Raw genomic sequence first — 26,225 nt, 5'->3', positions numbered from 1 at the left:
ATACTTAATCAATATTGTGTCAAAAAGCCTCTTGAAAGTAGGTAGGATATGGGCTTTTAAATTGCATGTGTGCTTTGGAAGACCTTATGTTAGGGGAGCTGCACATGCTGAGCTTAGAAATTCTCAATTCCAGACTTTATTCTCAGGACTGGTTTTATACCCTCACGGAAGCAGAATGAATGGGTATGCATAGTAGTTGCTCAGTTGCCCAAGCACTTTATTTCTGTGGCCTTAGAATTTTTACTTCAATAATTTGTTTTTTAAAGGTCCAGCCGTCTTTCCTGCCAGGCTTCATAAATCTGTGCCTGAAATTGCTGCTTGAACTGCCCTAAAAATAACAACAGCAAAAAAATTTTTCCATGTGGGTTATTTGTTGCAGAAGAGTGAAATTAGTCATGAGGAATGCACACACTGGCACTGCTCTGAATAGTTAACATCAATAATTTTTTAAACCACTAAAAAATATATGGCTTACAATTTCTCTGTGCTTCCTGTTTCACTGATGCTATACCAGGCTTGAGCCACAGATAAAGGAGTCTTTTGACAGCTTTTGTATTTTGGTAACATTATAAGGGAGACTGTTTGGGATACTGGGTGGAAACACTTTGTAATGAGGACACACTCCATTCACAAGAAGGAAAATTATTTTTCAGATGTTGAAAAAGTACTCCATCTCCTGAGACCTCTTCCCTTCATCGTGTGACATATACATGTTCCTGATGTGTTTGTACAGTGGTAGCCCAGGCTTGTACTGAGAATAGTGAATCTTGACTGGATACTTCCTTAAAATTTATAACCAAAAAAACCCCTCGAAAGGTACAATATAAGAATGAAGACAAGTATTCTTCCTTTCTAAATATCTCAGAGATTTTGACTAGGTCAGATGGGATATTTTCCCTCAAAAATAACTTTGTAGATACTTTTCTGACTAGACAACTTTTTGCAGAATATTTTGATGAAATGTCTGATTTTGCCCAGAAAACTTTAAAGTGTTTGTTATTCTAGTGAAAAAAATTATTCCGTATCTTGAGAATTTGAGCAAGAATAACACTATTTTTATTTTCATTAGCATGTTCTTGGCGGGGGTGGGGAGGGTGGGTAGGGAGGGGAGATGAAAGGGGAAAAAGGGATCAGTCTTCTAACTAATTTTTAATCCCATCGTGTAACATCTAGCAAAGTCTAAGCAAATCAGAATGTACAGAATTAGGATAAAATCTGACTGTCTGTTTAAGAAATAATATTATATGCCTAGTACCTTATAAATTGCATGCAAATTCTTCTTCTCCCAGTTCCAAGTAAAAAGAAAAAGGTACAAATGAATGTGTTTAGCCTATGGCATTAACAAAGGTTTTGGTTGGGTGTTTTGTTTGTTTGTTTTTCTTTTTTTTTTTTTTTCCAAAGACCTTATGAACTATAAATTACTTTCTTGATCCAGCCTGAAAAAGGAGAAGTTTTCATTTTGATTGCTATTGCAGCACATGTGTGCTTCTGAAATATCAGCAGAGCTTTGAATGTTGCACTCTAGCCTGCCTTTACAAAAGAATTTTAGAATTCACTGCTGTGAATTTTTGGGGAATACTTGTACAGTCTTCACAGCTATAAAACAAAATATTTGAATGAAAATGGCCTTGAAAATTTACCGAAGTATTTGTTCCAGCTTTTGCGTGCCAATACCAGCTGTAAGGACCTCATACTACCAGAACTAAATAGGTTATTAAAAAAGAAGGCTAGAGTCTGAAGATGAAAAGTTGTAAAAGAAGCTCAAATGTCAAAGGCAAGATTATTGTACTGTGCTTTGATTCTCTGGATTTATAGGGAAAGCATATGCCTAATTCCTTCCTGTGCTCGGTCCTTGTTTCATGTAAATTTAGAATGAAGTTATTTTGAAAGAGATGCCTGCTTTCTGTTCAGTAAGTATAAAGGGTTTTGTCAAATTTTGCTCTAAACTTTGACAAGGGTGCAGAGACCTGTTAAAACATAGACAATCTATTGCTATTGCTGTGCACTGAGTAGGGGACAGGTTATACTGTCTGTATTACACCCTGGACTAGCAGCCAGTATTTGAAATGTATTCAAATTATACTTGCTAAATGAGGAATGTTAGATGGAGTGGGAATAAATTATGAAGGCTTTGAAAGCAGGATCAACAATTAACATTTGATGCAATAAGAAAGAGGAAGCAGAGACGCAAAAAGAAGAACAACATGGTCAAAGCAATGGTCCGAAGAATCCTCTCTGCAGCTATTTTCTGAGCAACACCAGCCTAAAAACCTTGCAGTCATCCAAGCAAGGAGGAACAACAACTGAGATGCATGATGATAGCTTGGGCAAGAACTTTTTTTAGATGTGATGGGCAAGAACGCACCTTAAAATGAAAAATTGAGAAAGAATGTGCAAGGTACAGACGCAATCTGCCTGGAGGTATTAGGGGAAGTTCAGAGTGTAGAATTGTAGAGTAGCTCAGGATGATTAATGAAAAGGTTTTCTGGAGGACTTTTTCACAAGACTAAACTGCAAGCGACATTGACCTTGTAGTGGGTATAGACTGCATAGACAAAGCTGATTAGATCTTCACCATCTTCTTCATATGTACAAGGGGTCTGCCATATCAAACATATATGGAAAGAAATAAAATACTGTAAGATCCATTGTTGGGGTCACATTATGACACCTGTAAAAGTGTTACTTTGGCCTTACTGTATGATATATTTTAATGACAATATAAATAAATATATAACTTTAGAAAGCTAAGAAAGAGTAATTTGATAATTTATCAACTCCTATGTTATATTTAAATGCACAGTTGTGTTGTATATTCCCAACTTGAATTGTGGTGCTCATAGTTCTGTAGCATTATGATTTTTGTGTCAGAAGAAAGCATCAGGTATATCAACAACTTCTGTGTTTACATTGACTTGTATCTTGCTGTCTGTAGTAACAGCATGCTGAAAAGTATTCTAAAGGCACAAAGTATTAGAAAGATAGTTGTAGAAGCATTATATCTATATATAGATACAGATATAAAAGGTAAATGAAGTATATTTACTATACAGGTATAATCTAGTTTATGTTATTGATTACACAGCTGTATGCACATTTTTAGCTTTCCTGTACTATCTTATGACGCATCAGGAAAAAAATCCTCAGCTACTTTCATTAAGTAAAACATTCTCAGTCTATGCCTTTTGCTGATCTTATTACAAAAAACTTACTGATAGACTTTACTGATAGCATAAGGGAAGCCCTGACAAATGGGGAAAAATTTGATAAGATACCTATTAAAACACTAGAACTATAATAATGAATAGCTGCTGTGTAGCCTCAAAATGTATTCTGCCAAATCACCTCACCTTCACCTCCAGAAGCAAAAGAGGTGGGAAGATAACCTCTGTGCATTTCTATGACTATGGGAACACAGTATTTTCCACACGCTAAAATATTAAACAAAGTTTAGGAGACCTTTCTTCCATTTTTCTAAGTCCCAAACAAATTTCACATTAATAAAGTATTAATTTACAGAAGGGATAAAGAAAAGCAAAGCAAATAAAAGCTTTTTTCCACCTATTAAAGGATGGTTTAAAACCACCTGCTGGCCTATTTTTAAAAATTTTTTAATGGACAACAATACAAATCAAACCATGCACTTTAATTCACCTGACAAAAATCAGTGGTTTGCTGTCCTGGTTTCAGCTGGGATAGAGCTAACTGTCTTCCTAGTAGGTGGTACAGTGCTATGTTTTGAGTTCAGTATGAGAAGAATGTTGATAACACACTGATGTTTTCAGTTGTTGCTCAGTAGTGTTTAGTCTAAAGTCAAGGATTTTTCAGCTTCTCATGCCCAGCCAGCGAGAAAGCTGGAGGGGCACAAGAAGTTGGCACAGGACACAACCAAGGCACCTGACCCAAACTGGCCAACGGTGTATTCCATACCATGGGACGTCACATCCAGTATAGGAACCAGGAAGGGGGGGGTGGGGAATCGCCGCTCGGGGAGTGGCGGGGTGTCGGTCGGCGGGCGGTGAGCAATTGCCCTGCGCATCATTTGTACATTCCAATCCTTTCATTATTGCTGTTGTCATTTTATTAGTGTTATCATTATCAATTTCTTCTTTTCTGTTCTATTAAACCATTCTTATCTCAACCCATGGGGTTTGTTTCTTTTCCCGATTTTCTCCCCCATCCCACTGGGGGTGGTGGTAGTGAAGTGAGCGGCTGCATGGTGCTTAGTTGCTGGCTGGGGTTAAACCACGACATTTGCAAAAGAGTATCTAAAATCTGAAAATAAAGTTACCAGAGGAGAAATAACTATTTATAAACTAGAATTCTGTTCTGTGAAAAACAGGCATTAGGATATTCAGCTCTATGTAACACTGCTTAAAAAATGTTTTGTTCATCTCCTAGTTATGCTAAGTTGCACTATCAGTAGGTTGTGTAGGAAACGCAAACATGCAAGAACTGCCAGATACAGGCTCCATTTAACTGTAGGTAGTCATCTTGTTAGCTTCATTTTACAATCCTAAGCAAATTTTTTTTGTTTGCCCAGCTTTTGCCACAAAAGTCAGTTGAGCAGGCATTTCATAAGTGGAAAATACAATAGTTAATAAGGATGAATGGTAAAAGGATTAAAGCAGAAAATTGAAAAGTTCTAAGTGGAAACAAGGAAACTCATGAAGCAATAAAAATAATTTTCTAATATACTAAGTTAATGACCCATAACTTAAACATATTTAACGTTAGAATTTAGACAATCCTTACTGTATAATCTCACCTAGCACCTATATTACAGAAGCCATCGTCACATGTCATTGGCACCAATACTGTTTTCCTTTCTTTTCCAACGAAGACATTTGTTGAGGATTAGCCTAGGTGCAATGCATGTGTTTATACAAAGTTGATACCTGAAAACCATCCAAGGAATTTATACAGCTTCCAAGGTGCTCTAAGTACATACAGAACTAGAGATAAAAATAGAGAAGCCAGTGTGGGCTTGTTGACAATCCTTTCTCACTGACCACAGAGAGAATCATCCTAGTTTTGGCTTCCACATGGCTGCACAGAGGGTGAGTTAAAGCATGGTTTAGTTTAGCCTAACTAGGAAGCCATATGATAATTTGTTACCCAGTCTGCTGATAAAAAAGCACACATACTATAAATAAAGACTAAGATAAAATATCAAGCATCCTGGCCAATTAGTTTTCTCATCCACAGGGAAATAATTCACTTAAATCCAAACCTTCTTCACCTCCACCATTTAAAAACAAACAAGCAAAATCTCAACCTCCTGCAGTTTACTGAATTATGAAGTCTAGCTTGATGACTGACGTTGTATTGGGTTTGCGTGGCAAGGTTTTGGTAGTGGCGGGGCTATCAGGAGCGGCTTCTGTGAGGAGATGCTGGAAGCTTCCCCTGTGTCCGACAGAGACAATGCCAGCCCGCTCCAAGACAGACCCACCGCCGGCCAAGGCCGAGACCATCAGAGATGGTGGTAGCACCTCTGGGATAATGTATTTAAGAAGGAGGGGAAAAACTGCTGCAAAAACAGCGCTGGAAGAGAGGAGTGAGAATAGATGAGAGAAACAGCCCTGCAGACCCCAAGGTCAGTCAAGAAGGAGGGGGAGGAGATGCTCCAGGCTCCAGAGCAGAGATTCCCCTGCAGCCCGTGGTGAAGACCCTGGTGAGGCAGGCTGTCCCCCTGCAGCCCAGGGAGGTCCATGGTGGAGCAGATCTCCACCTGCAGCCCAGGGAGGACCCCACACCAGAGCAGGTGGATGCCTGAAGGAAGCTGTGACCCCGTGGGAAGCCCACGCTGGAGCAGGCTCCTAGCAGGACCTGTGGCCTGTGCTGGAGCACTGTGTTCCTGAAGGACTGCACCCTGTGGAAGGGACCCACGCTGGAGTAGTTTGTGAAGAACTGCAGCCTGTGGGAAGGACTCAAGTTGGAGAAGTCGATGGAGGACTGCCTCCTGTGGGAGGGACCCCACACTGGCGCAGGGGAAGAGTGTGAGGAGTCCTGCCCCTGAGGAGGAAGGAGCGGCAGAGACAATGTGCGATGAACTGACCGCAACCCAACCCCCATTCCCCGTCCCCTGCACTGCTGTGGGGGAGCAGGTAGAGACAATTCGGAGTAAAGTTGAGCCCGGGAAGAAGGAGGGGTGGAGAAGATGTTTTTAAGATTTGGTTTTATTTCTCATTACCCTACTCTGATTTGATTAGTAATAAATTAGACTAATTTCCCCAAGACAAGCCTGTTTTGCCCATGACGTAACTAGTGAATGATGTCTCCCTGTCCTTCTATCAACCCACGAACCTTTTGTTATATTTTCTCTCCCCTGTCCAGTTGAGGAGGAGGAGTGATAGAACAGCTTTGGTGGGCACCTGGCATCCAGCCAGGGTCAGCCCACCACAGATGTTTACTCCTGCAGGAACTCTGGTGTTTGAGATACATACTGTAACTCTTGCATGAACGTTAACTTGACAGACTTTAAAGGATATTTCAAAGTTCACATATATCTTGCAATCCAATATATATTTTTAAAATAAAAATATTTCTGTACATTGAAAATATGACTTGCAGACCAGATGCAGACAAAACTGTTTTAGCTTAAATGTATATGTACTTTTTTGCTAAAGGACATACAAGAGTCTGTGTGGGAATAGCACATAGTTACTGCTTCCAGCTTAGAGATGTAGCCTAGTAGTTGATTAGAGCAATAGCAAACATGAAAAGATCCTTCCAAGCGTTGAGAAAAATCCTCCGTTTGTATGTGTGTTTAAAATTAAAATGCAGGGAGCTTTCTAGATCAGTCAACACTGCAAAAGCTGGCAAGAAAAGTTCAAAAGTTCTCAATTTAATAGAATTTGCTGCTTTTAGGCAATCCCTTAGCCACCTAGCAACAGCACAAAGGGTATAATTCTTGGAGACTTAAAGTCACACTGGCTGAACAAGAGGGAAAATTGCAAACATGCAAGATAGCTTGAGGACATTGTGACACCAGGGTGTCTAGTGGGTCAGACTAAGTAGGCTATGTATCAGGATGTAGTTAGTACAGAATAGAAGATGTATGTCTTTCCTACATGACTTACACAACAACACAGATTCTCAAATACAGATCTCCATCATCCCCATCTTTCCTGACATCTTCAACACAAGCCTATCTGAATCATAATCTTCCTCACTGTAGTGCAAGTTCAAAACTCTTATCAACATGCTTGATGGTGTATGTTTTCCAAAAGTGTCCCTTACATCTTTTATGATACATTTTGTATCGTATTAGATATACCTAACTAGTAGCCTCCAGACACCTCCAGCAGAGAGGGCTCTAGTGCTGAGATGATTCTAGACAATGAAGTTTTGATATGCAGACATGCAGGTGAAATCTTAGGGTATGAGAATACTGGTTTTCACACCAAGTACTGTCTCTTGCTTTCATTTAAATCCAGGAAGACTGAGTCTGAAAGAAGCTTGTTACTCAACCTATATAAGACAAGCTGAAACCAGACTGTGTTAATTATTGTTTGATTTCATATAATCCAAAAGACATAGAGTAATTTATGTGCCTATAAATAGATATACCTAAAGATGTTTTTAAATTTCTGTCAACAAAAGACAGCCACAGGAATATGAAGGAGAGGGGGCTGTAGCACAAGAATCTTTGCAAGCCTTGTGTTTATACTTCCTTCATTGGTATATAATTCTTCAATTGTTCCCTATTTTTCTCTCTTTTGAAAAGTATTTATTATTTTACAGCTATTCTTTCCTGTTTTGAACAAAACAGAACAAAAATTGCTGTGATTATAAAGTTTTTCATCTATGTTTCCTACTCTTCAGCATCTGGAGTTCGTAGGAGTAACCCTTCAGGGAACCCTCCATACTTTGGCAAACATCCAATATCCAACATTAATTAACATTCTCCCATATAAAAATCTCTCATACAATCACTCAGCAAGCATCCTCTGCTACAGATACAGTTCCCAGATCCTAAGCTTGTCCCTATTGTAGACAAACATATCTCCTGAATTTTAAATGTAATAATGCTTATAGTTCTGGTATATAAGTCATTCTGAGGTAAAGGTGTACTGCACTTAGGAATAACAAAAATCTCACCAGGTTTTCTATACCTTGTAGTTACCTCATTTGGCTTTGGCTCATTTTAAAGAGTGAATTGAAAATCAAAACAGAAATATACGATATTTATCAGAGAGGTTCAATGCTTTTAGCAGCTTAAGCACTACTGATACTAAATTTTGTAGAGAAGAAATCCAACTGAGGAGAAAATTTTTCCCATAAGCATTCTTATACGCCCAAGTCATTTTCACTGCATCTGCTAAATTATACTTACTTGCCTACACCCTTCTCAATAAGATTATAGTGTCTTCATATTAAAACATCAGTTATTTTGATCAGACTCAAATATAATTCTTACTCTGATCTTGAGAGTTGCAGTGAGGTTGATAATGTACTAAATTCACCTTTTAAAAGGAAACATGTGGTTCTTTTATTCCCAAAGATAAGTGTTAGCTCAACTCCAAAATCTTGCAAGAAAAGGTTGTACATAATGTTCATCAGGGTCTTTGATTTAGAAATTGTCCCAGAAATTCCTTGCTGATTTTCTATACAGGTAAAAACATCCCCACTCAGCAAACATATCATAAAGAGACGATTCGAAAATATCTAGGTCACAGTTTGCTTTCCAGCATGACCAATGGGCTATATCTAAACTATGTCTTTTTGAGTGCTATTCAGATTCTAGCAGTGGGTCATTCAAGAGAAACTTTTTCCATTTGACAGAGTAATATTTCACCTCAGGAAGACAGAGAAAGACTATAAGCTACTTTGCTTGTTTCCAGTTTTACAGATATCTTGAGCTTTAGTTTTCCATACAAAAAAAGACCAAAACCCAAGAGTTAAGTGAGAAAGTCTGATTTGCATTTGAATCAGGTGCTAGAGATTTCTCATAAACATGATCGGAAACATCTGTTGTGAAACCAAGCTTTGGGTCTGTTCAGTCATATTTGTTTCATTGAGTAAATCATCTGGCCTTCAATTACCTGCAGTCAAACTTTAACAGTTACATAGAGACAACTTTGTTTTAGTTTTAGAATAAAGAACCTGAAAAAGACCGATTCCTTCTGACATCATTGGATTTAGCAATCATCTGATTCACAAAACTCACAAGTGAACTTCATAGGACGTCGCTGCCTCATTGGAGACGGTGGCAAACTGCCCTATATATTCAGTTAGGTTTGACTGAGATGAATGTTGTTTGGGTTTTTTTCATCATTTTTAGGAGTTGCAAACTGCATGAAGCAGCTGGCTCCAGTGTGATAAGGAGCTGACCTCAGGTTTATGCTATTATCTGCAAAGAGAAGGAAAAAGAGCAAAGGTCGAAGTAACTGCTTCTAAATACGAAAAGATAGCCAGTGTATCCATTTGTAAAGAAATAGTTGATAATTTGCTCAATGGAAAGGTTCTCACTAGGTAAAACTGATTTGGCCAAATGTATTTACTTTGAAGTCACTTGGTACAATTAGGGAAAATAAAAAAAAAAATATTTTTAGACAAATTTGGCATATTTCTTTCCTTATGGAGGATCAGTATTTCCTGAATTCTCATATATGAAGAATTCAATGGATTTTACAGTTTTTTTTCAGTTTTTTTATGTTGTGAAATGATTGTTGAAAGCCCTGTGAGTAGGTGATCAGCATCAAAATCAAAAGCTGTTTCATTCCAAGTATTACAAAATAGACCAAATGCATAAGATTTATGAGTCTATGTTTCTCTCACATTGCACTGTAAGCCCTAGTATTTGGGGATGGGGGGAAAAACAAACAAAAATGCGTGCAGGACATATGAAATATACCATGACCTGAAGGGAAATCAGTACTCTGGTTCTCCAAAACAGCATCCTTCTAGCAGTATCATTTGGATATCCTGAAGACAGATAAGGAGTGACCGTCTGACCCGACTAAATGCCACAGACGAATTCAGTGGAAAACAAAATACCTCAATATAGAGATCGAGACTGTTGAATGAAATATGCAGTTTGGGCAGAGAAGTAATAACATAGGTCCAGGGCTGGTACAGGAAACATTAAAAGACCACGTACAAATTTCAGAAATACTTTACGCTCTAAAGGAAGGGCATTATACCTAGATTATGTATATGATGGTTCTTGTATGCTAGTTGTCTTCCTAATGCAGGGAAGAAGAATGAAAAACATTAATTAGTAATACTTGAATACATAAAATACCACCTCCAGGTGAGCTCAATTGACCATTTCATATGACTGGCAAAAGCAAACATAAAAGGTACAAACATGACAAATTTATTTTTAAATTAAATCGCTTGAGAAAAAGAAAACCACTATTCAATTGTTTTATAAGAAAAGACTCTAGAATCAGGAAGCATGCATGAAATTTTATTGGGAGCCAGTCCTGTCTGGGTTGTGTATACTTGTGTTTACATAGCTCTGATTACTGCTTTTTTAAGAAATGGAATCAAAAGGCTACTGAAAAGTCCAATTTCCTCTGATGTTTAGTCTTCTCTTATCTCATACATATTCTTAATGACATCATGTTTGCCTTTTTTTGGAAAGGGCTATGATGTTAGAAACATGAAAAGCCAAAAAGCAACAGTATTATTGTATCGGGCCCAGGCACCTTGATTTCATGAAACTTTTCTGGACAAGAAAGGACAAAGAGTTAACAGAAAATAATATATGAAATAGAAACTTTAGGGAAGATTTTTCTCTAAGCAAATCTTTAAATCTGCATTTCCATCAATATACTGTTTATTTTCTTTCACAACAAGCTGTGTCTCATTTATTCTGAAGAACAGAGATATTAAGTTTTCCCATTCTCAATTTTACCCAGCTCAGGCAACCTGATTTTGTTATTTTATTTGCCTCAGCAACACTTTTCAGACGGCACTTGGGTAATGGAAATATATGAAAAAAACTTCTCTATGCTGGCTATGTATATTTGTATATATGTCTCCATAGAAGAATATGCCTTTGCCTTCATTTCTGAGAAGCCAAATCTTAGCATAATATTCCTTTTCAATGTCTTATCTTTTTGACTGCACATCATGGCTTTTGTTTTTATTCATGGTTACATCCTTGTTCCATTCCTCCTCTATCTACAATTGCTTTTGCATGACTACCATTTTCTTGGGCTACTATATAGGTTCTATAGAGCTTTATCAATTGCCCTATGTCACGCTTGGTAAATACAAAAGATAATTCTTAGGAAGGAAGTAAAATCAGTACCAGTTTGCTTTGCTTCAACAGTTAATAATCTGCAGTGATTCAGCAGCTGCTATGTCAGCAATCCTCTCTGTAACTGAGGTGGGAATCTCTGAGAGCAGCATGACAAACAGCTGAAGTGGAAATTGCCATCTTCTCCCATTGTAAAATCTCTTTACTCATGAATTGGTACCGTCTAGCTTGCCAGTCTCTAGGCTTTGTATTTCCATCAAATCACAGACCAGATGCTTTCAAACATTTTATTTTCTTAGGTGGGGATACTATTATCACTCCATTTTTGTAACATACTGTGTGATATTGAAACAATCCCCCCACTTTTAGTTTTTAAAGATAACTACCACTAGCATTCCTCAAAAATCCAGTAAAAGACTACATGTAAGAGTACATCCAAAAGCAAAAAAATGTTTAGGAAAAAACGCTACATTCCTCACCAGAAGACATTGCCCAGAGAGGATGCGGAATTTCCATGTTTTGCCACATATGATACTTGACTGGAAAAGATATTGAACAAGCCTGCTGTGGCATTATTTAAAGTTGCATGTCACCTTGTAGGGCTTCTCCTCAAAAATGTATTGTGCTTACCAGAAGTTAGTATTTTGAAGGCAAAATCAGACTGTGAGAACATGTGCCAACTACCAAAAAAGTAATTTTAAAAAAAATTTTTTTGTGGAATAGTATTTGCTGTTGTACCACTGGGGATAAAATACTTTATTTGCACATTTAAACAGACCATTTGTGGTTGTAATAATGAGCTTATTTTAAAAATGAGAAGGTGAGAAATAAAAAATATGGGGGATCAAACAGCCTGTAACTTTTTTATGGAGAATAAGCAAAAATCCTCTCCTCTGAATGAATTATTGACCTGTAAAATCAATTCTTTTCTAAAACATAAAAGGGAAAGTAATCTTTTTCACTTTTATCACATAAAGGAAACAAACAAAATAATTCAGTTTCTATACTGTGGGCCAAATCAGCATTTAGATACACAACTACAAAGATAACCTTAATTAATTATCTCTATATAATGACTCCTTGAAATTCTAATCTCCACAGCTCAATTAGCTAGATGGTACATATTCAATATAATTTAAAAACTTCTTAATGAAGATGTATTTCTAATTTATAACATGGTTGTTTAATTACAGGCCAGTGAATGTAATTACATAGTCTGCTTAAGGATAGAACCTTCTTACAGTTCAGACACTAATAAAAACACTCTCATTATACTCTTTAGTATTAGTCGGTGTAACTGCTCTGAAATTTAGTATGTTACATAGAACTTGTTTGTATAAAATAAAAGGAAAGACAAGCACTGTATTATGTTTATTATACGTGAGTTTTACCATATTTTAAATGTGAATGTATTGTATTAATCTCGTATAGTTGGCATGAGAGTTAAAATTATGTATTATCAGTCTGGGATTTTTATTTTTTTTTTCTGCTCTAAGGGTTTTTTTCAGCACTAGCACAATCTTTGAAGCCTCACCCTTCCACTTCAGGGTGTTACAAACACACTTTTCCCAGCTTGTTTGTTCTCATCAATATCCCTTTCCTATGTTTCCAGAGGTCTGTGGTCTCACTTAAAAAAAAATAAAACAAACACAAAAAAACACTGGACAGACAATTGGAGAAAGTACCCAGATAATCAAAGGAATAATTTTGAAATCAGACTATTGACGTTGCAAAAATTCTAGCCATTATTGCTCAAATTATCATGATTTGCATGTAGCAAATGCCACAGTAGCTGATTGCCAGCACTAGCCACTAGACTGCACATCCACTGCAGAAGGGAAGTCAGTCAGGCCAAAGAGGAGTCAGCTTGTGAAATGAGAGTGGCCGTAGCATTTCAGACTAAAGCTCCATCTAGTCTGGCAGCCAAAGAGGATACCCAAGAAGTAGTAAGACAAAGAAAAACATACTTGAGATGTGGCCCAAGTACTCTCCTGAGCAAATAAGAGAAGAAAATGCAAATGGCTTTCAAACCTAACTCAGAAGTCAAATACTAGAGAGGATCAGGACAGCCATCAAGCTGCGTTTGAGTCAAGTAGGGAGCTAGCCATCACCTGCAAAGCACCGTTGCTCTGCATTTACTCGCAAACTCTCGCTGAGAACATCCACCGCCATATCAATAGTCACATTCTCAAACACTGCGGCCTTTCACTGATGTTACTACAATCATTATGCATCAGCTAAAAAAAGCTGTTTTCAGTAGTGTGAGCAGAAATGACAGCAACCTGATATACCAACCCTGCTACCCACTCCAATATATACTGAAACTTTATCTAGACTTGTATCCACTGTTATCTTTTCCACCTGGTCTACAGATATCTCTTCATAGAGAGCTATCAGAGCTCACCTTCCACCTTCTACTGATCCCTCTTAGTTACATACTACTGAAAGAAAGTCAGGTTGACATCCCAAGTGTTCACTTTATATATCTAAGCAACAGTAGTGCACAGATATGAAAGATAAAGCATCAAAGAAACTTGAGAAGTACTAAGTGTATAAAATTTACTATCAGCTTTTAATCTATTCAAATAGTTGATCTCTTTTGCCCAAGCAGCTACTGCGAATTCACTCTGTTCCCATTGTGACATATTAAACTACTTGGAGGAGTCTATATGGTTAACTACTTCAACCACATTGCATTAAAAACAGAAAAAAACACCCCTTATCACCAACAAAAACCTTTCCAGAGACTGGATTCTTTTCTACCAATATACCTCAAACTAAGGTAAGATGAGCAACAATTTCATTTTTTACAGGAACATGATGGAACCTTGAATCAAATGAAGCTTTGAGACCTGTCCAGAATTTTTTTGTTAAACCAACATTCTGAGAGAGGCCAAAGAAGTTTTAAACTCCAGACCCAGGTTTTGTTTTATAGAAACTAGAACAGAAGCATCTCAGGTGGAGGAAGATCAGAATCCATTGCGTAAGAACAAATAGCAACAAAAGGATATGTTAACAAATTTTCCCCTTGTCCACTGTGTCACTGAAGAGTCTTACTCAAACTCAGTGACTTTTAGGATAACTGTAATCTCCACACAACTACCTCTGGGTTTCTAGGAAGACACTCCTCTGCCAGCGCTGTGACAGGGCAGTATCCATACTCTACTCTTTTCAGGGGTCTCCCTGCTGTCCAACAGGATTCCTGCATTCCTATGCACTCTGCTTTTTCTCCTCACCTACCCTGCAGGCTAGAAGAGCAGTTGCTCTCAAGAGAAGAAGCTATCTCCACCTAAATCTATCATCCCTTTTCCAGGTAATTTAAGATAAGAACTGAGAACAAACAGGTAAAAAAATAGTGTCTTTTCCATGTTAATTTCTGGGGGTTTCATTTTTATTTTTTTCCCATAGGAAATGAAAACTGGGATGCTTCTACTTTTTTTATCATTTAAGGTACTTTTTTATTATTTTCTTTCTTTTCATGATGTGGGATTTCAAGAAAACATGCAGAAGCTTAAATTAGAGATGCCTAACTCCCTTGTTATTATATGCATGAGTAATTCCTTCAAAATATTATGAAGCCTTGAATGGTATGGATATCGGACTGTCGAACTGGCTATTCCTTTTCTTCATTTGCCATTCTCCAGTCACATCCCTTACCAGCAGAGTTTTCAGAAAGCCTTCCACTATTGCAACATGCACTACTTTTCTAGTATGCTTGAATAGAGATGATTTATTTTGCCAACACAAGCACATACGACTCTTGGAGTTATGTTAGCCCATCAGTTAGGTGATTTTCATTTCTGTGCCTTTGCTCATATTACCTATGCATTGCATGAGAATTCAGAATCATCTTTCTTGCTGAATGCTGAGGGAAATTATCCTATTTACTATTTTACTATTCCATCTTTTATTTCTGTGGTTAAAGAACACTTGCTAATTTGGTTTCCTTTCATTTGCAAGTCCTAACATAAGTTCCATTTCTATAATTCTCTTGTATCCTCAAAATCTCAATTGCTCCCCCAGTCCCTTGTTCCTACAAGCAATTTTCTTGTTGATCAATGGTTTAATCTACCAACTGTAAACTCCCTGGCTATTCCCAATCCCTTTATTTTCTGCTGGCTGTCCATTCCATTCCATCTGCGACCTTTCCCTATGTTTTTTGTCATCTTTCTCTCTTTCTGTGTCCCAAGAAGGTTTAAAACAGGCACCTTAATGAAATTCCAAGCTTCTTGCAGCGACCATTCTCTTTTCTATGATAGAGGAGATTCTTTGGGAAATCTGCAGTTGATTAACAGTTTTTCTGAGAGTTAAATCAAAGTACTCTATATGAAAGTGCCTGTATTTTCTGAGTGTGTTATTTATCACATTTCTTCGACCAGTAATGGACAAACCTGTCTTGAAAGATACAAATTCTGCAATAACTGTAATTTTATCAGCAGGTTTATTAATGTGAGTTTCCTGGAGACTAGCAGACAAACTTTAATGTCTGGTCTTGACTAAGATAGATACTCTGATAAAACAGTCACTTCTTTAGTAATTTGGCAAACTCTTTGGCAAGATCCGCTGAAGCACATGAAGGACAAAAGTATGATAACAACATTATAGTAACATTGCTTTCTGTGCACTTTAAAAAGTCTCCTGTAATTTCCCAGTGGGAAACAGAGCGATACCTTGTGTAAATGAATCTCTTCAGATAGCCTGAGACACTTTCTAATGACTTGTATATTCCACATCAGAATTGCATACATTGTTTGTTTTTCAGCATAGGGTATTTCCAGAAAAATACAAGCATACATTTAACCCTTTGTTTGGCATAAGTGGAAAACCACTACCCCCTTTCTCCAAATATATAAAAAAATAACATTATAACTGAAATACATCACAAGTTCAGGCAAAGATGAGAACATGGCCTCCTGCAAATCTTGTTTGAGGTACACAGCACCTGCTGCATATAAGGCATCATTTTTCATAGAAGCATGTTTTGTTAAATGTTGATGTGAAACATGAGACACAGAAAACTTAAGGTGTCAGGCCAACAGATTGTCTTATAATGATAGATGAAAGTTACAGAAAATGCTATCTGATAAGTAATATTCTCCTCAAAATGTGGTTTTACTTAGCAACTGTAAATAAAAATAGTGTAGACTTAGAGACACTTTTAAAAATATACTTCTACTGAATGTCATTTCAGTCCCTGGGGAACAAAACAGCTCTTTCAACAGCACCTTTTCCCAACTTCAAGCACAAGTCAATCCCCAATGAAACTTACTGGCATAACGGAATGTCATCTTTGATGATGCATCTTCCTCCATTTTTGCAGTATTCATCAGGACAAACTGCAAACATAAAAGTAAAAATTATAATTTGAATTCCTCCCCTCATTATTGTATTTGTTAGTGCCTGATTTTTCAAAATGGCAAAGTATTCACACCTGTCATTTTGGTGCTTAGCACTTCCAAAACCTCTTCCTTTATAACTTGACTTGGTGATACATGTGTCAAGTCATAAATACATTATAGTCAATGGGCTCTCCTGAACTTATAGAAATCCTGGTGCTTCACTTGAACAGGCTTCTAATTTTTCTCAGGTCAGAGTTTCGTTTGACTCCAGAAATGGAGCTTTGCCACTTACTTGATTTTCAAACAAATAGGAATATATAAAAAAAGAGTGAAAAGAACTGAACTTATGTTTAATTAGTAACTAAGTCTACTTTGTTATTAATAGCTTTTATATAGGGGTGAAGAACATACACTTACTCCTGTGTCACCAATCTTCTTATTAAAGATGTCCAGAATTTTAACACTTAGAGTCACATTCTCATAAGAACTAGAGAAATCAGTCTTGAAAAGAGTAAAGGTGTTTAAGTAGAAGGGGATATCAGTGATGTACTATTATCAACTTCTCACATCCCTTAACATAGATTTCCACATCACCACATTTAGTTTTACTGAAGTTTAGTTTTTCATCCCTACAGCAAGAAAAACCCCAAATAAAAAACAAATCCCCTCAATCTTCTTTAGTAAGAAAAAAAATGGTAAAATGCAAATTAGACCTAAAGAATTTTGGATATATGCCACATAAAATCATTTGCTAAGGCATATGAACACTGCTATTCAATGTGGACACCTCCAGTTTTCAGAAGAAATTTTGGAAAGTAAATTACTTACTTAAAAGACCTGCTTTCTGACAAAATTATAGAAGATTTGTAATTTACTGTCATGCAAGTCTACTAGTTTATGTTCTATATTCTTCTACATTGAACTAATTTCTGAATATATTCCTTTTCATTTAAAATACTTCTTATAAATCAAATTTACCAATTATGAATTCTCTCTGCATTGTAAAATTGGTAATTTTTGTTGTCAAAGTATGCTTCCTTCTCTCACATTAAAAAAAAAAAAAAGTGTAACAAATATATATAATGAACACAATATTTGTGGGCAAGTTTCATTCCCAGAGAAACCAGTGGATGCCTCCTACCAAGATGTGAATGGAAAACTTTTAGTTTGTGAATAAATATTTAACATACTATACTGATTTATATTATTACAATTCATACTATATAATGTGAATTTTATCACATAACTGATAATAAAATATAAAAACAGAAAGTTAAATTCTGAGCTAATACAACTTCACTAAATTTGGGGGAGTACTGTTAAAACAAAACTGGCTGAGTTTATAACTGGCTTGGGGAAGAACTGCAGGAACTGTGTCACTGAACTGGATGCTTTGAATCTAAATTTAATTATTTATACCATCATCTATGTTTTTGTTAATTTTATTAATAAAACCTGATTCAGACTGGATGTGTATTATTGTCCTGTTCCTACCTTTTGCTGCCATTTAACTGTTGCAAACCAAACCTGAATATTGTGGGAAATGCACTGTGCTAAAACAAATGCTATATATTTTGTTCTATTTTGCACCTGAATTCGTGTTACACTTGGAAAAAAACAAAAAAAAAAAAACAAAAAAAACCCCAAAAAAACAAAAAAAATTCCTATTAACTCAGAAACATGGGTTAAGTGGGTTATTCAATTGGCTAAAATCAAGAGAGTGCCTTAGTAGTACACTGCAGAGGCTTTTTTTTTTTTTAACCAATGTTTTTATACCTTAAGAAACACCCCTTGTGAAGGCGTTAACTAAGCATATTATTTTTCATCTTTTTCTTGCTATTTTATCTGTGTCACACTTTCATCAGGAAAATTCATGCCTGATGTAATCTGATTAAGTTTTAGCAGAGGAAATTCAGGCAAGTTTGAGGACTGCCTAAAGATTCAGTAGGAAATGACTATATTTTTTTGTTTCAAATGATATTTTTATGCAGAACTAAGTACCTGAACAGCTGGACTCATCAAGACTGAAATCAACGCAGTCTGCAATGCCATCACAACGCTGGGAGATTGCTATACATTGTTTAGTTGATGCACATAACAAAGAACCATTGAAACAGTCTTTAAGGGCTGAAATGAAAAATAACATGACAGTTATTATCAGCTACATTTCTTTTTCTCACTGTTAAAAAACTACCAGAAAACTTGATTCATAAACTTGCATCTGTGTGACCCCTACAAGCTTTCATCTTCAAAGACATACAACTTTACTATTGAGTAGATTAATAAGTAAACAAACACAGAGCACAGATGTTACAGAAGCTGGATTTTCCCATGTTATATTTGTGAAGAAGAGGAGAGTGTATTTGCTTAAAACATTGACAGAGTAAGCTGCAAAACCCCAATGAAGACCCATGACAATATCACAAAAACATAATCAACTCTCATTCATAACCTACTTTTAAAGTGATGGAATTAATTTTTAAACACAAATCAAAAAATTGACATTATACAGTTTTCTTCTATTACAAGAAACCAAATACTAAGAGACAGTTAACATAAAAAGTAGAGAAATACTATACTGAAAAATCTAAACTTGCACACCCTTTTTATTCTTGGGCATTCAGTTACAGTTTCTATGTTTGTCCAGAAGAATTATGAGGGGTAAATCTTGCTGGAATCACATAAGCCTTCAGGTGCTGAATTATTCCTGAATCACTCATCTCCAGGATGTACTTGATGGTCCTACAGACTCCTGTAGAGTCTAATATCATTTTGTCATTTTATCTCAAAAAATTCTCTTATGCTTCCTTAAACTATTGTTCTATAAGGTTTTTGTTTAGGTAATTTAAGCTGAACTCTGTCACCATGACACTAATGCAAATCAGAGGGAACTCTTCTGACTTCAGCAGAGTTAGATACATTCACATTAGCTTGTGAGTTTAGAGTGGGAGAAAGAATCTGGGGATATTAAAAATACCCCACTGCCACGTCTATATTTCATAATACTTTCCTGCTCCTGGTTTCAGGAGCCAGTGTACACAGCAATAAGTCTCCCAGGCTGGACGGCCAGGCTGCTGTAGGATATATTTGTTCCACTTTTATATATAATTTAAATCACTGGCCTATATAGACTGCAAAAGTGTGCTAAATGGAAAATACTGCAGTTCAATCTAGACCACAATAATGGAAGTAAATCTTGCCAGTTAACTCCTGCGATTTTTGGTCTTCTTTCATATATATGAAATTACTCATGTGAGTAAGGGTTTGTGGGATCAAGCCTTTTAATTACATGCACTGACCATTAACTAAACTCTGCAGAAAAATCTGTAGATGTAGACGAATACTAGCAAATATAAAGAGGAGCTTCCTTTTGTTTCCAATTTCAATTCACCTTTATGAGAACTTAAAAGTTTTGGCTGATTTTAAACTACTGTTCTGCACATGTGTTTGTATCAAAGTCTCTTCAATTGACTGGAGCAGTCTTGATATTGCTGGTAAAAGACAGCAGGATAAAAGCAACAACAAGACCAAAAATTCCCTTTTCTGCTCTCTGTTCCTTTGACCACTCAGTCTGGTGGAACAGGTTCTGGCAGACTGAAAACCCCCAGCAGATTACAGCATTGCTCCACATTTGTAGCATATCCTACCATCTATCCCTTATGATCATCAGCTTTCCAGAAAGCGACTGACAGTCCCATGCCCTCTGCTGCACTTTCCTAACCAAATAATAGTCTCATACTTATTTTGGTGCAATCAGATCCAAATCCTGGACACCCTTTGCAATTTGGAGGATGATGTCCCAATGGCATTTGAACCAGTTTTCTAAGTGGTCATTTGCACAAAAATAGCCAGTCTGTAAATGTAACTACATGTTCAAACTAGGACTTCAACAGAAACAATTGGAAAATTGACACAAAACATATTCTTCTTATGTACGTTAGACCTTTTTGATCTAATAGGACCATCCTATTTTGAGGATGGTGTAAACTATGTGGATATAGAGTACTACTTATGGTTTGTCATATAGATTATTATTAATTTGCATTGAAGATTGTGGTAAGAACAGAAAGTGTCATTTAGCCCTTTATTATTTCCCCTAGTTCTGGACTGGCTGCTGGACTCATACCTGAGGATAAAACAGAAAAAATGCTAATTATTTTTGATCCATTTATATCTGTTGATCATCAAAGTGGTTTTGACATGTCCCTTTACCTTGAACAAGCTTTTTGCACTGAGATTTTTATACCACTTACAGAGGGAACAGTCAGAGCAACAGATCTGACTGCTGAATACTTTGCACATATCCAACATTTAAGACAGAAAGGACAGCAACACTAAGTTATTGGTGCCAAGGTGAAGAAAGTTAAGAGCACATTTTAAAATTATCGTTTTTTCTCTTATTGTATTGAAACTAATATTGCTTACTGTTAACAGAGTTACAAGTAGCTTCAAATTTCTCCAACTACCTTCGAGTGGTTTGGGGATAAAGACATTAAATGGAAGCATTAACAACAGTAAAGACATGAAAGCAAAAATATCAGCTTTTCACCTATATTTCATTTTCCAGGACCAAATTAAATCTGTAGAAAGGATAAAAATATCACAGCCTCTTTGAAAGTATACCATTTTTAATATTTATTAGGTATTTAAAACTTACCAGGACTACAACAGTTATAATTTGGTGCACTACAGAGAACTGAGAAATAATTTTTTATTCATTGCTATTAGCATTTCAGTCAGATGGTGTTGGGGTCTGTAGGAATGTAATGTATATATCCCATTGTTGTTGATATGTTTGTTTTACACCCTTACTATTGTAATCAAGAAATTAAAAAACCCCCTGAAATTAGATTAAATACGTGAGATAAAGTACCCTTCATAAAATTGACAACAAGAAGAGGGCTGGCCAAGTAGAACACCTATAACTGGAAAACAGTTCCAAGATTTTCTTGTTAAAAGCAGCAAGTAATAAAATCCTCCACATTAGTAGGTAAAAAACAGTATTAACATAATACTGTACAACCTAACTGCTAAGTGAACTCTACAGGAAATTCTGGCTGCATAAATCTCTAAGTCATGCAGAAAAGCATTTCTGTGGTAGAAATTGTGGGTTTAGTTCTCACTAATGCATTTTTTTGTTTGTTTTTCTTTGTCCTGACCTTCTCTTGGGTTTTAGGTTTAATCTCTGCAAGATGCAAGATGCATTTTGACAACTGGTCTTCATCCCAGAAGAAAACTTTCTTTGATGAATTCCTGAATTCAGAAGCCAGAATATTTTTGACCATATATTGGAACACTTAAATGAATGAAATTGCTAAGGGACATGGCACACACAAAATGGAAGCTGCCAGTAGTTCCTAAACTGAAATTTCCTACAATCAGAAGGAAGATTTGATCTGCACCAAGGGAAAAAAAAAAAAAAAACAAAAAACTTTGCTTCTTAAATCTTACTCTGTGTTCATAACTGCTTAGAAAAAAAAATATTAAACTTCAACCTAAATTCTGACACACACACACCCCCCTGCCCCATATGCTGTTGTTACTGTACACATAGGCTGGAGTTACTAACACAACAATCAATTTTATAGACTATACAGAAATTTCAATAAAATAAATAAAATTCATGAGATACTTTTTCTATCTCTGACTTTTCTCTCTTGACAAACTTACATGGCATTCACATGTTAAAAGCAGACAGCTAGAAATGAAATGCTGCACTCTCATGACATATACATTTTGATGGGAGAACCAGCTGTGACAGTAATCAGCTTTTCACTGATTCCATTCCAAACTACCACTAACAGCTTTCTTTTTGCTTTGCCTCCAACCAGTATCTTCTTCAGAGAAGAAACATGAGTTGTTGCTTCTGTATTCCCATCTTATAGTGCCAACACTTACATGTTTATATAGTCAAAAATGAATTTTGGAGTAAAAATGGGATTACAGGTTTGACTATGTTTCCACCCCACTCAGAACCTCAAGATGTGCAATATCTATGGAAAATTTTGTTCTTTGAACAGATCAGGACTTCATTTCCCCTCATTCTCTGGGCATTTCTTAGAAGTCAAAGGCAATGAAACAGTATCTCAGTTGTTTGGGGAGTACTGATAATCATGGAAATCTTGTGGCCTTCAGATTTTGGGATTCTAGAACACATTAGCTGCTGTGGTGTGGAGGTGGGATGTACATGTACTAGGATACAGCAGGGAGGTCTCTAATAGAGGACAGACTGAGGAGGAAACAGGGCTGAATGAAGATTAATGAGGAGAGGTTTATTTGAATTTAAGGACATGTAAAATTTCTACATGCCTTTGGGGTATGTAGAATTTAAGAGATGTTTCCAAAATCATGCCCTTTGCCAACAAAACCACAGAGCCTGCTTCTAAACAAAAGTGCCTAGAAATGCATGCACAGATAGTCTGCAAAATCCACGCCAGTTTTGTAAAGTAATTCGTTAAAAGAAATGGCATGTGCAGTGGCCTGCATGTATATTTAGTAGGTTTGATACAAAATATTAAAGAAGTTGAATTTCTAGCCCCCTGGAAACTAGTATTTTATTAATTGTTTTGGTCCTAATAAGGATGAAAAATAAAAGGTAAAAAACTTCTGCAGAATGAGAAGTTTAGGAAGAAATGTTTTTATATGTAAAAAGCCTCTTTGTTTTTCTAGGTAGCTAATTATTTTGACCTTCCTGGAATGAAACATTTGGCCTCAGTTCATCTACCAGTAATGAAATATTTTGAAATGGGCAGACACTCACTTTTGTGTCTATCTGAAACTTCATGGTATCTCATTGCAGTTACAGTTCAAAGCCCATTGTCCTTCCATTTAGCTTGTGAGCCCTTTTCCTTGATTGGGGCAGAGATTGCTGCTACTGCATGAACAGACTTGATTTCAAAATCCTTGAAAGGTCTGGACTGCCTTGAATGTTACTGAATTACAGAACTGCAAAAGTCTATCTATCTGTCATATGGTAATCAGAGATGAGGCATTGCAAATGCAGCTGACTGATCTATGGAAAAAAGTGGAAATGCTTCCAATTATTAACAGAAATACAATACAAACTATTTCAAGCATTTATCAAAGCTGATAGCCAGGGAATAAGAATGCATAAGCAAAATTATTTGCAAATGTAGAGTGTTTCTCCAGGTAACACATTATACTTGATATAAATAATATTTTTCTTGATGAGGGAATAGTGAATTTTACACTATGCTTCATTATGTTGTCCTTTTTCACATCACTGTTTTAGGAAAGTGAGTTAGCATCGCCTTAACTATAGCAATGAAAGTAACTTACGGCAGCCAACTTCATCTTCGTTAAGGTGGCAGTCAGGCACACCATCGCACTTCAGGAAAGATGGGATACAGCCTTTGGAAGGACACAGAAACTCTGTTTGCTTGCAGGAGCCCGGAAACATGGTGGTAGGCACCTCTGTGGGACAGTTCATTTCATCACTTCCGTCCCTGCAGTCTTCAGCCCCATTGCATTTTGTAGCGAGGGGCAAACACTGCTGTACATATGCACATGTGAACTGGTCACTACTGCAGGTTGGAGGGTGTGGATCAGCTGATCCTACAAGAAAAAAAGGAATACTTATTGATTCTCTTCTTTCAGTAGTCATCTATACTGCCTTTGAGAGGTACAGAGGGACTGATGGGAAGGCAACTGATTTTGATTGCTAAACTCTTTAAAAAAAATCCCAAACAACTTGTATAAAACCACAGCTCCTAAGTACAGAATACACTATTAAAAACATTTTGTCTCATCATATTAAGTCCATTGTTCTTGGTGTTGCAGTATTTTGCTTCTAAAGCTCAAATTCAGTATTTGTTTTGATCCTATTACTGCTTGTGCCCTGTAAGTATACAAGGGTTAATACCAAAGTATTAGTAAAACTTATCTTTCACAGGTTAAAATAGCCCTCATGTCACAGTCTTCCTATATTTCGATATTAAATGGGTGGACAAAAATCAAAGACTGTGTAAGTCTGGATCAGCAAGGAACTCATTTCATGGAAAGCTATCATACATGGTAAGGTCTGAACGCTCAGCAAGAGTAAGAAAAGGATTTTCATAAAGTAACAACAAAGTTTTTTACTGATATAATTTATTATCACTCTGATTTTGTAGCTTAGTTTGATGTGATAGAGAATTAAATCAAAGAAAATACTAGATAAAAGTTTCTGGGGAACAACTGAAAAAACCCCAATATTTTTAAATTTCAGACTTTAACTAATTCAGACAGCTGTCAAAAGAAGAAATATTCCATGCTTACTTGTATTGCTGGAAAAAATACTGGAAAAAACTCTCTGTGATCACTTATACAAATAAATTTGTCTCAGATGCTTTCTTTCTTCCTACAAAAATCATTGCAACTGAATTTTACCAGCAGAAGCATCAGAACTATTTGTGGAAACTGGATTCTAAGAAGCTGTCTATGGTAATGCTGTGTTCTTTACACCAACAGTGTCTCCCATGGGAACAATGTAATGGATTCCTGTAATTTTTGTTTTATGTACAGGGAAAAGAGAAAAAGCTCCAGAATTTAACTCTATGTATTTAATCTTTTCTGGGTCAATTTGCAGGAGGTGAGTGAAGAAAATAATATTATGATTGTTAGAGACAAGGAAAGACAAATTAATGTCAACACCTTTGTAAATGACAGGAGGAGTTTTGCTGTTGCCTTGGCCTGAAGCAGAGCAGATCAAGTGCAAAAGTTCATGGGTGGGTTTTAGCTTGCCTCTTGAAACGATGCAAGCATTGTTCTCTGACCTCAGAAGTCAAATGTTACTGCTGCCTTAAGGCATGACACACTGTAAGGGAATACATGGATTTTGGTGTTATTTTACTACTTTTAATTCACCGGGCACAGCAATATGTTTGTGTATTCTCTGACACCAGGCTGGGGTTTTACAGCAGGAGAAATTTGCTGAAACATGCTCAGTTTCTAAAATACCTGCATCATGAATAACAATAGCATTTTGTACAAAAAAATAACTGCTAATGCATTCAGATAAACAGAATACTAGTATTATTTTACCATCTGGTTGCTTGTGAAACAGTTACAGGGAAAAAGAGCTCAAACTGCTGTCTAACATTGACCCTTGCTAGCTTAGCAATTTTGATTTTCGTGTCGACTTTATGTCACAAAATCATAATTGAAAAGCTTCATACAGTAAAACATTCCTGACAACATTTCATACCACTAGTGTTGTTAAATTCTACCATGCTTCTAGAAAAATATATTTCATACACTGGACATAATCAAAACATAAACCAATAATAATGGATTTTGACACAGTGAAAATAACAAGCTACTGATCTTTTGGCTTGTTTGTATTCAGAATTACATCATAAATCCCTCAAAGACATGCACTTTTAAATGGGATTGAAAAGATTGCATTTTCATGGTAGATGTTTTATAAATGTATCAGTCTAAAAAAATTATTTTCATTTATGCCACTTCAAAAGGCTTATGAAAGTTGTCTTTAGATAATTGATTATAGACATTTAAATCACATAGGGAATTTATTTTTGAACAAATTAACAGTATTTCAGTTTTTGCATTTTTTTCTACTTTGTTCCCATATTTTAGCAGATAATTAATAATAGTTGCACATAAAGAAGTTAGAATTGGGTTCATCATGAAGAATTTGTATATAAGGCCAT

The 26,225-nt window shown here is 36.3% G+C and overlaps 1 protein-coding gene across 1 annotated transcript in view; it reads right to left on the bottom strand.

Annotated features, from left to right (window-relative positions):
* The window catches only part of MALRD1 (MAM and LDL receptor class A domain containing 1), a 291,220-nt gene that overhangs the window by 36,270 nt on the left and 228,725 nt on the right, over positions 1–26,225 (bottom strand). The window contains exons 33-35 of the mRNA XM_049798440.1: positions 23,854–24,129; positions 18,556–18,681; positions 16,485–16,551 (exon numbers count right to left, since the gene is read on the bottom strand). Coding sequence (XP_049654397.1) covers positions 16,485–16,551; positions 18,556–18,681; positions 23,854–24,129 — 469 coding nt within the window. The remainder of the gene's footprint in view (positions 1–16,484; positions 16,552–18,555; positions 18,682–23,853; positions 24,130–26,225) is intronic.

The sequence above is a fragment of the Accipiter gentilis genome, chromosome 4 (genome assembly GCF_929443795.1).
Source record: "Accipiter gentilis chromosome 4, bAccGen1.1, whole genome shotgun sequence".
Classification (NCBI taxonomy): domain Eukaryota; kingdom Metazoa; phylum Chordata; class Aves; order Accipitriformes; family Accipitridae; genus Astur; species Astur gentilis.
This window is presented reverse-complemented; position numbering and strand designations above follow the sequence as displayed.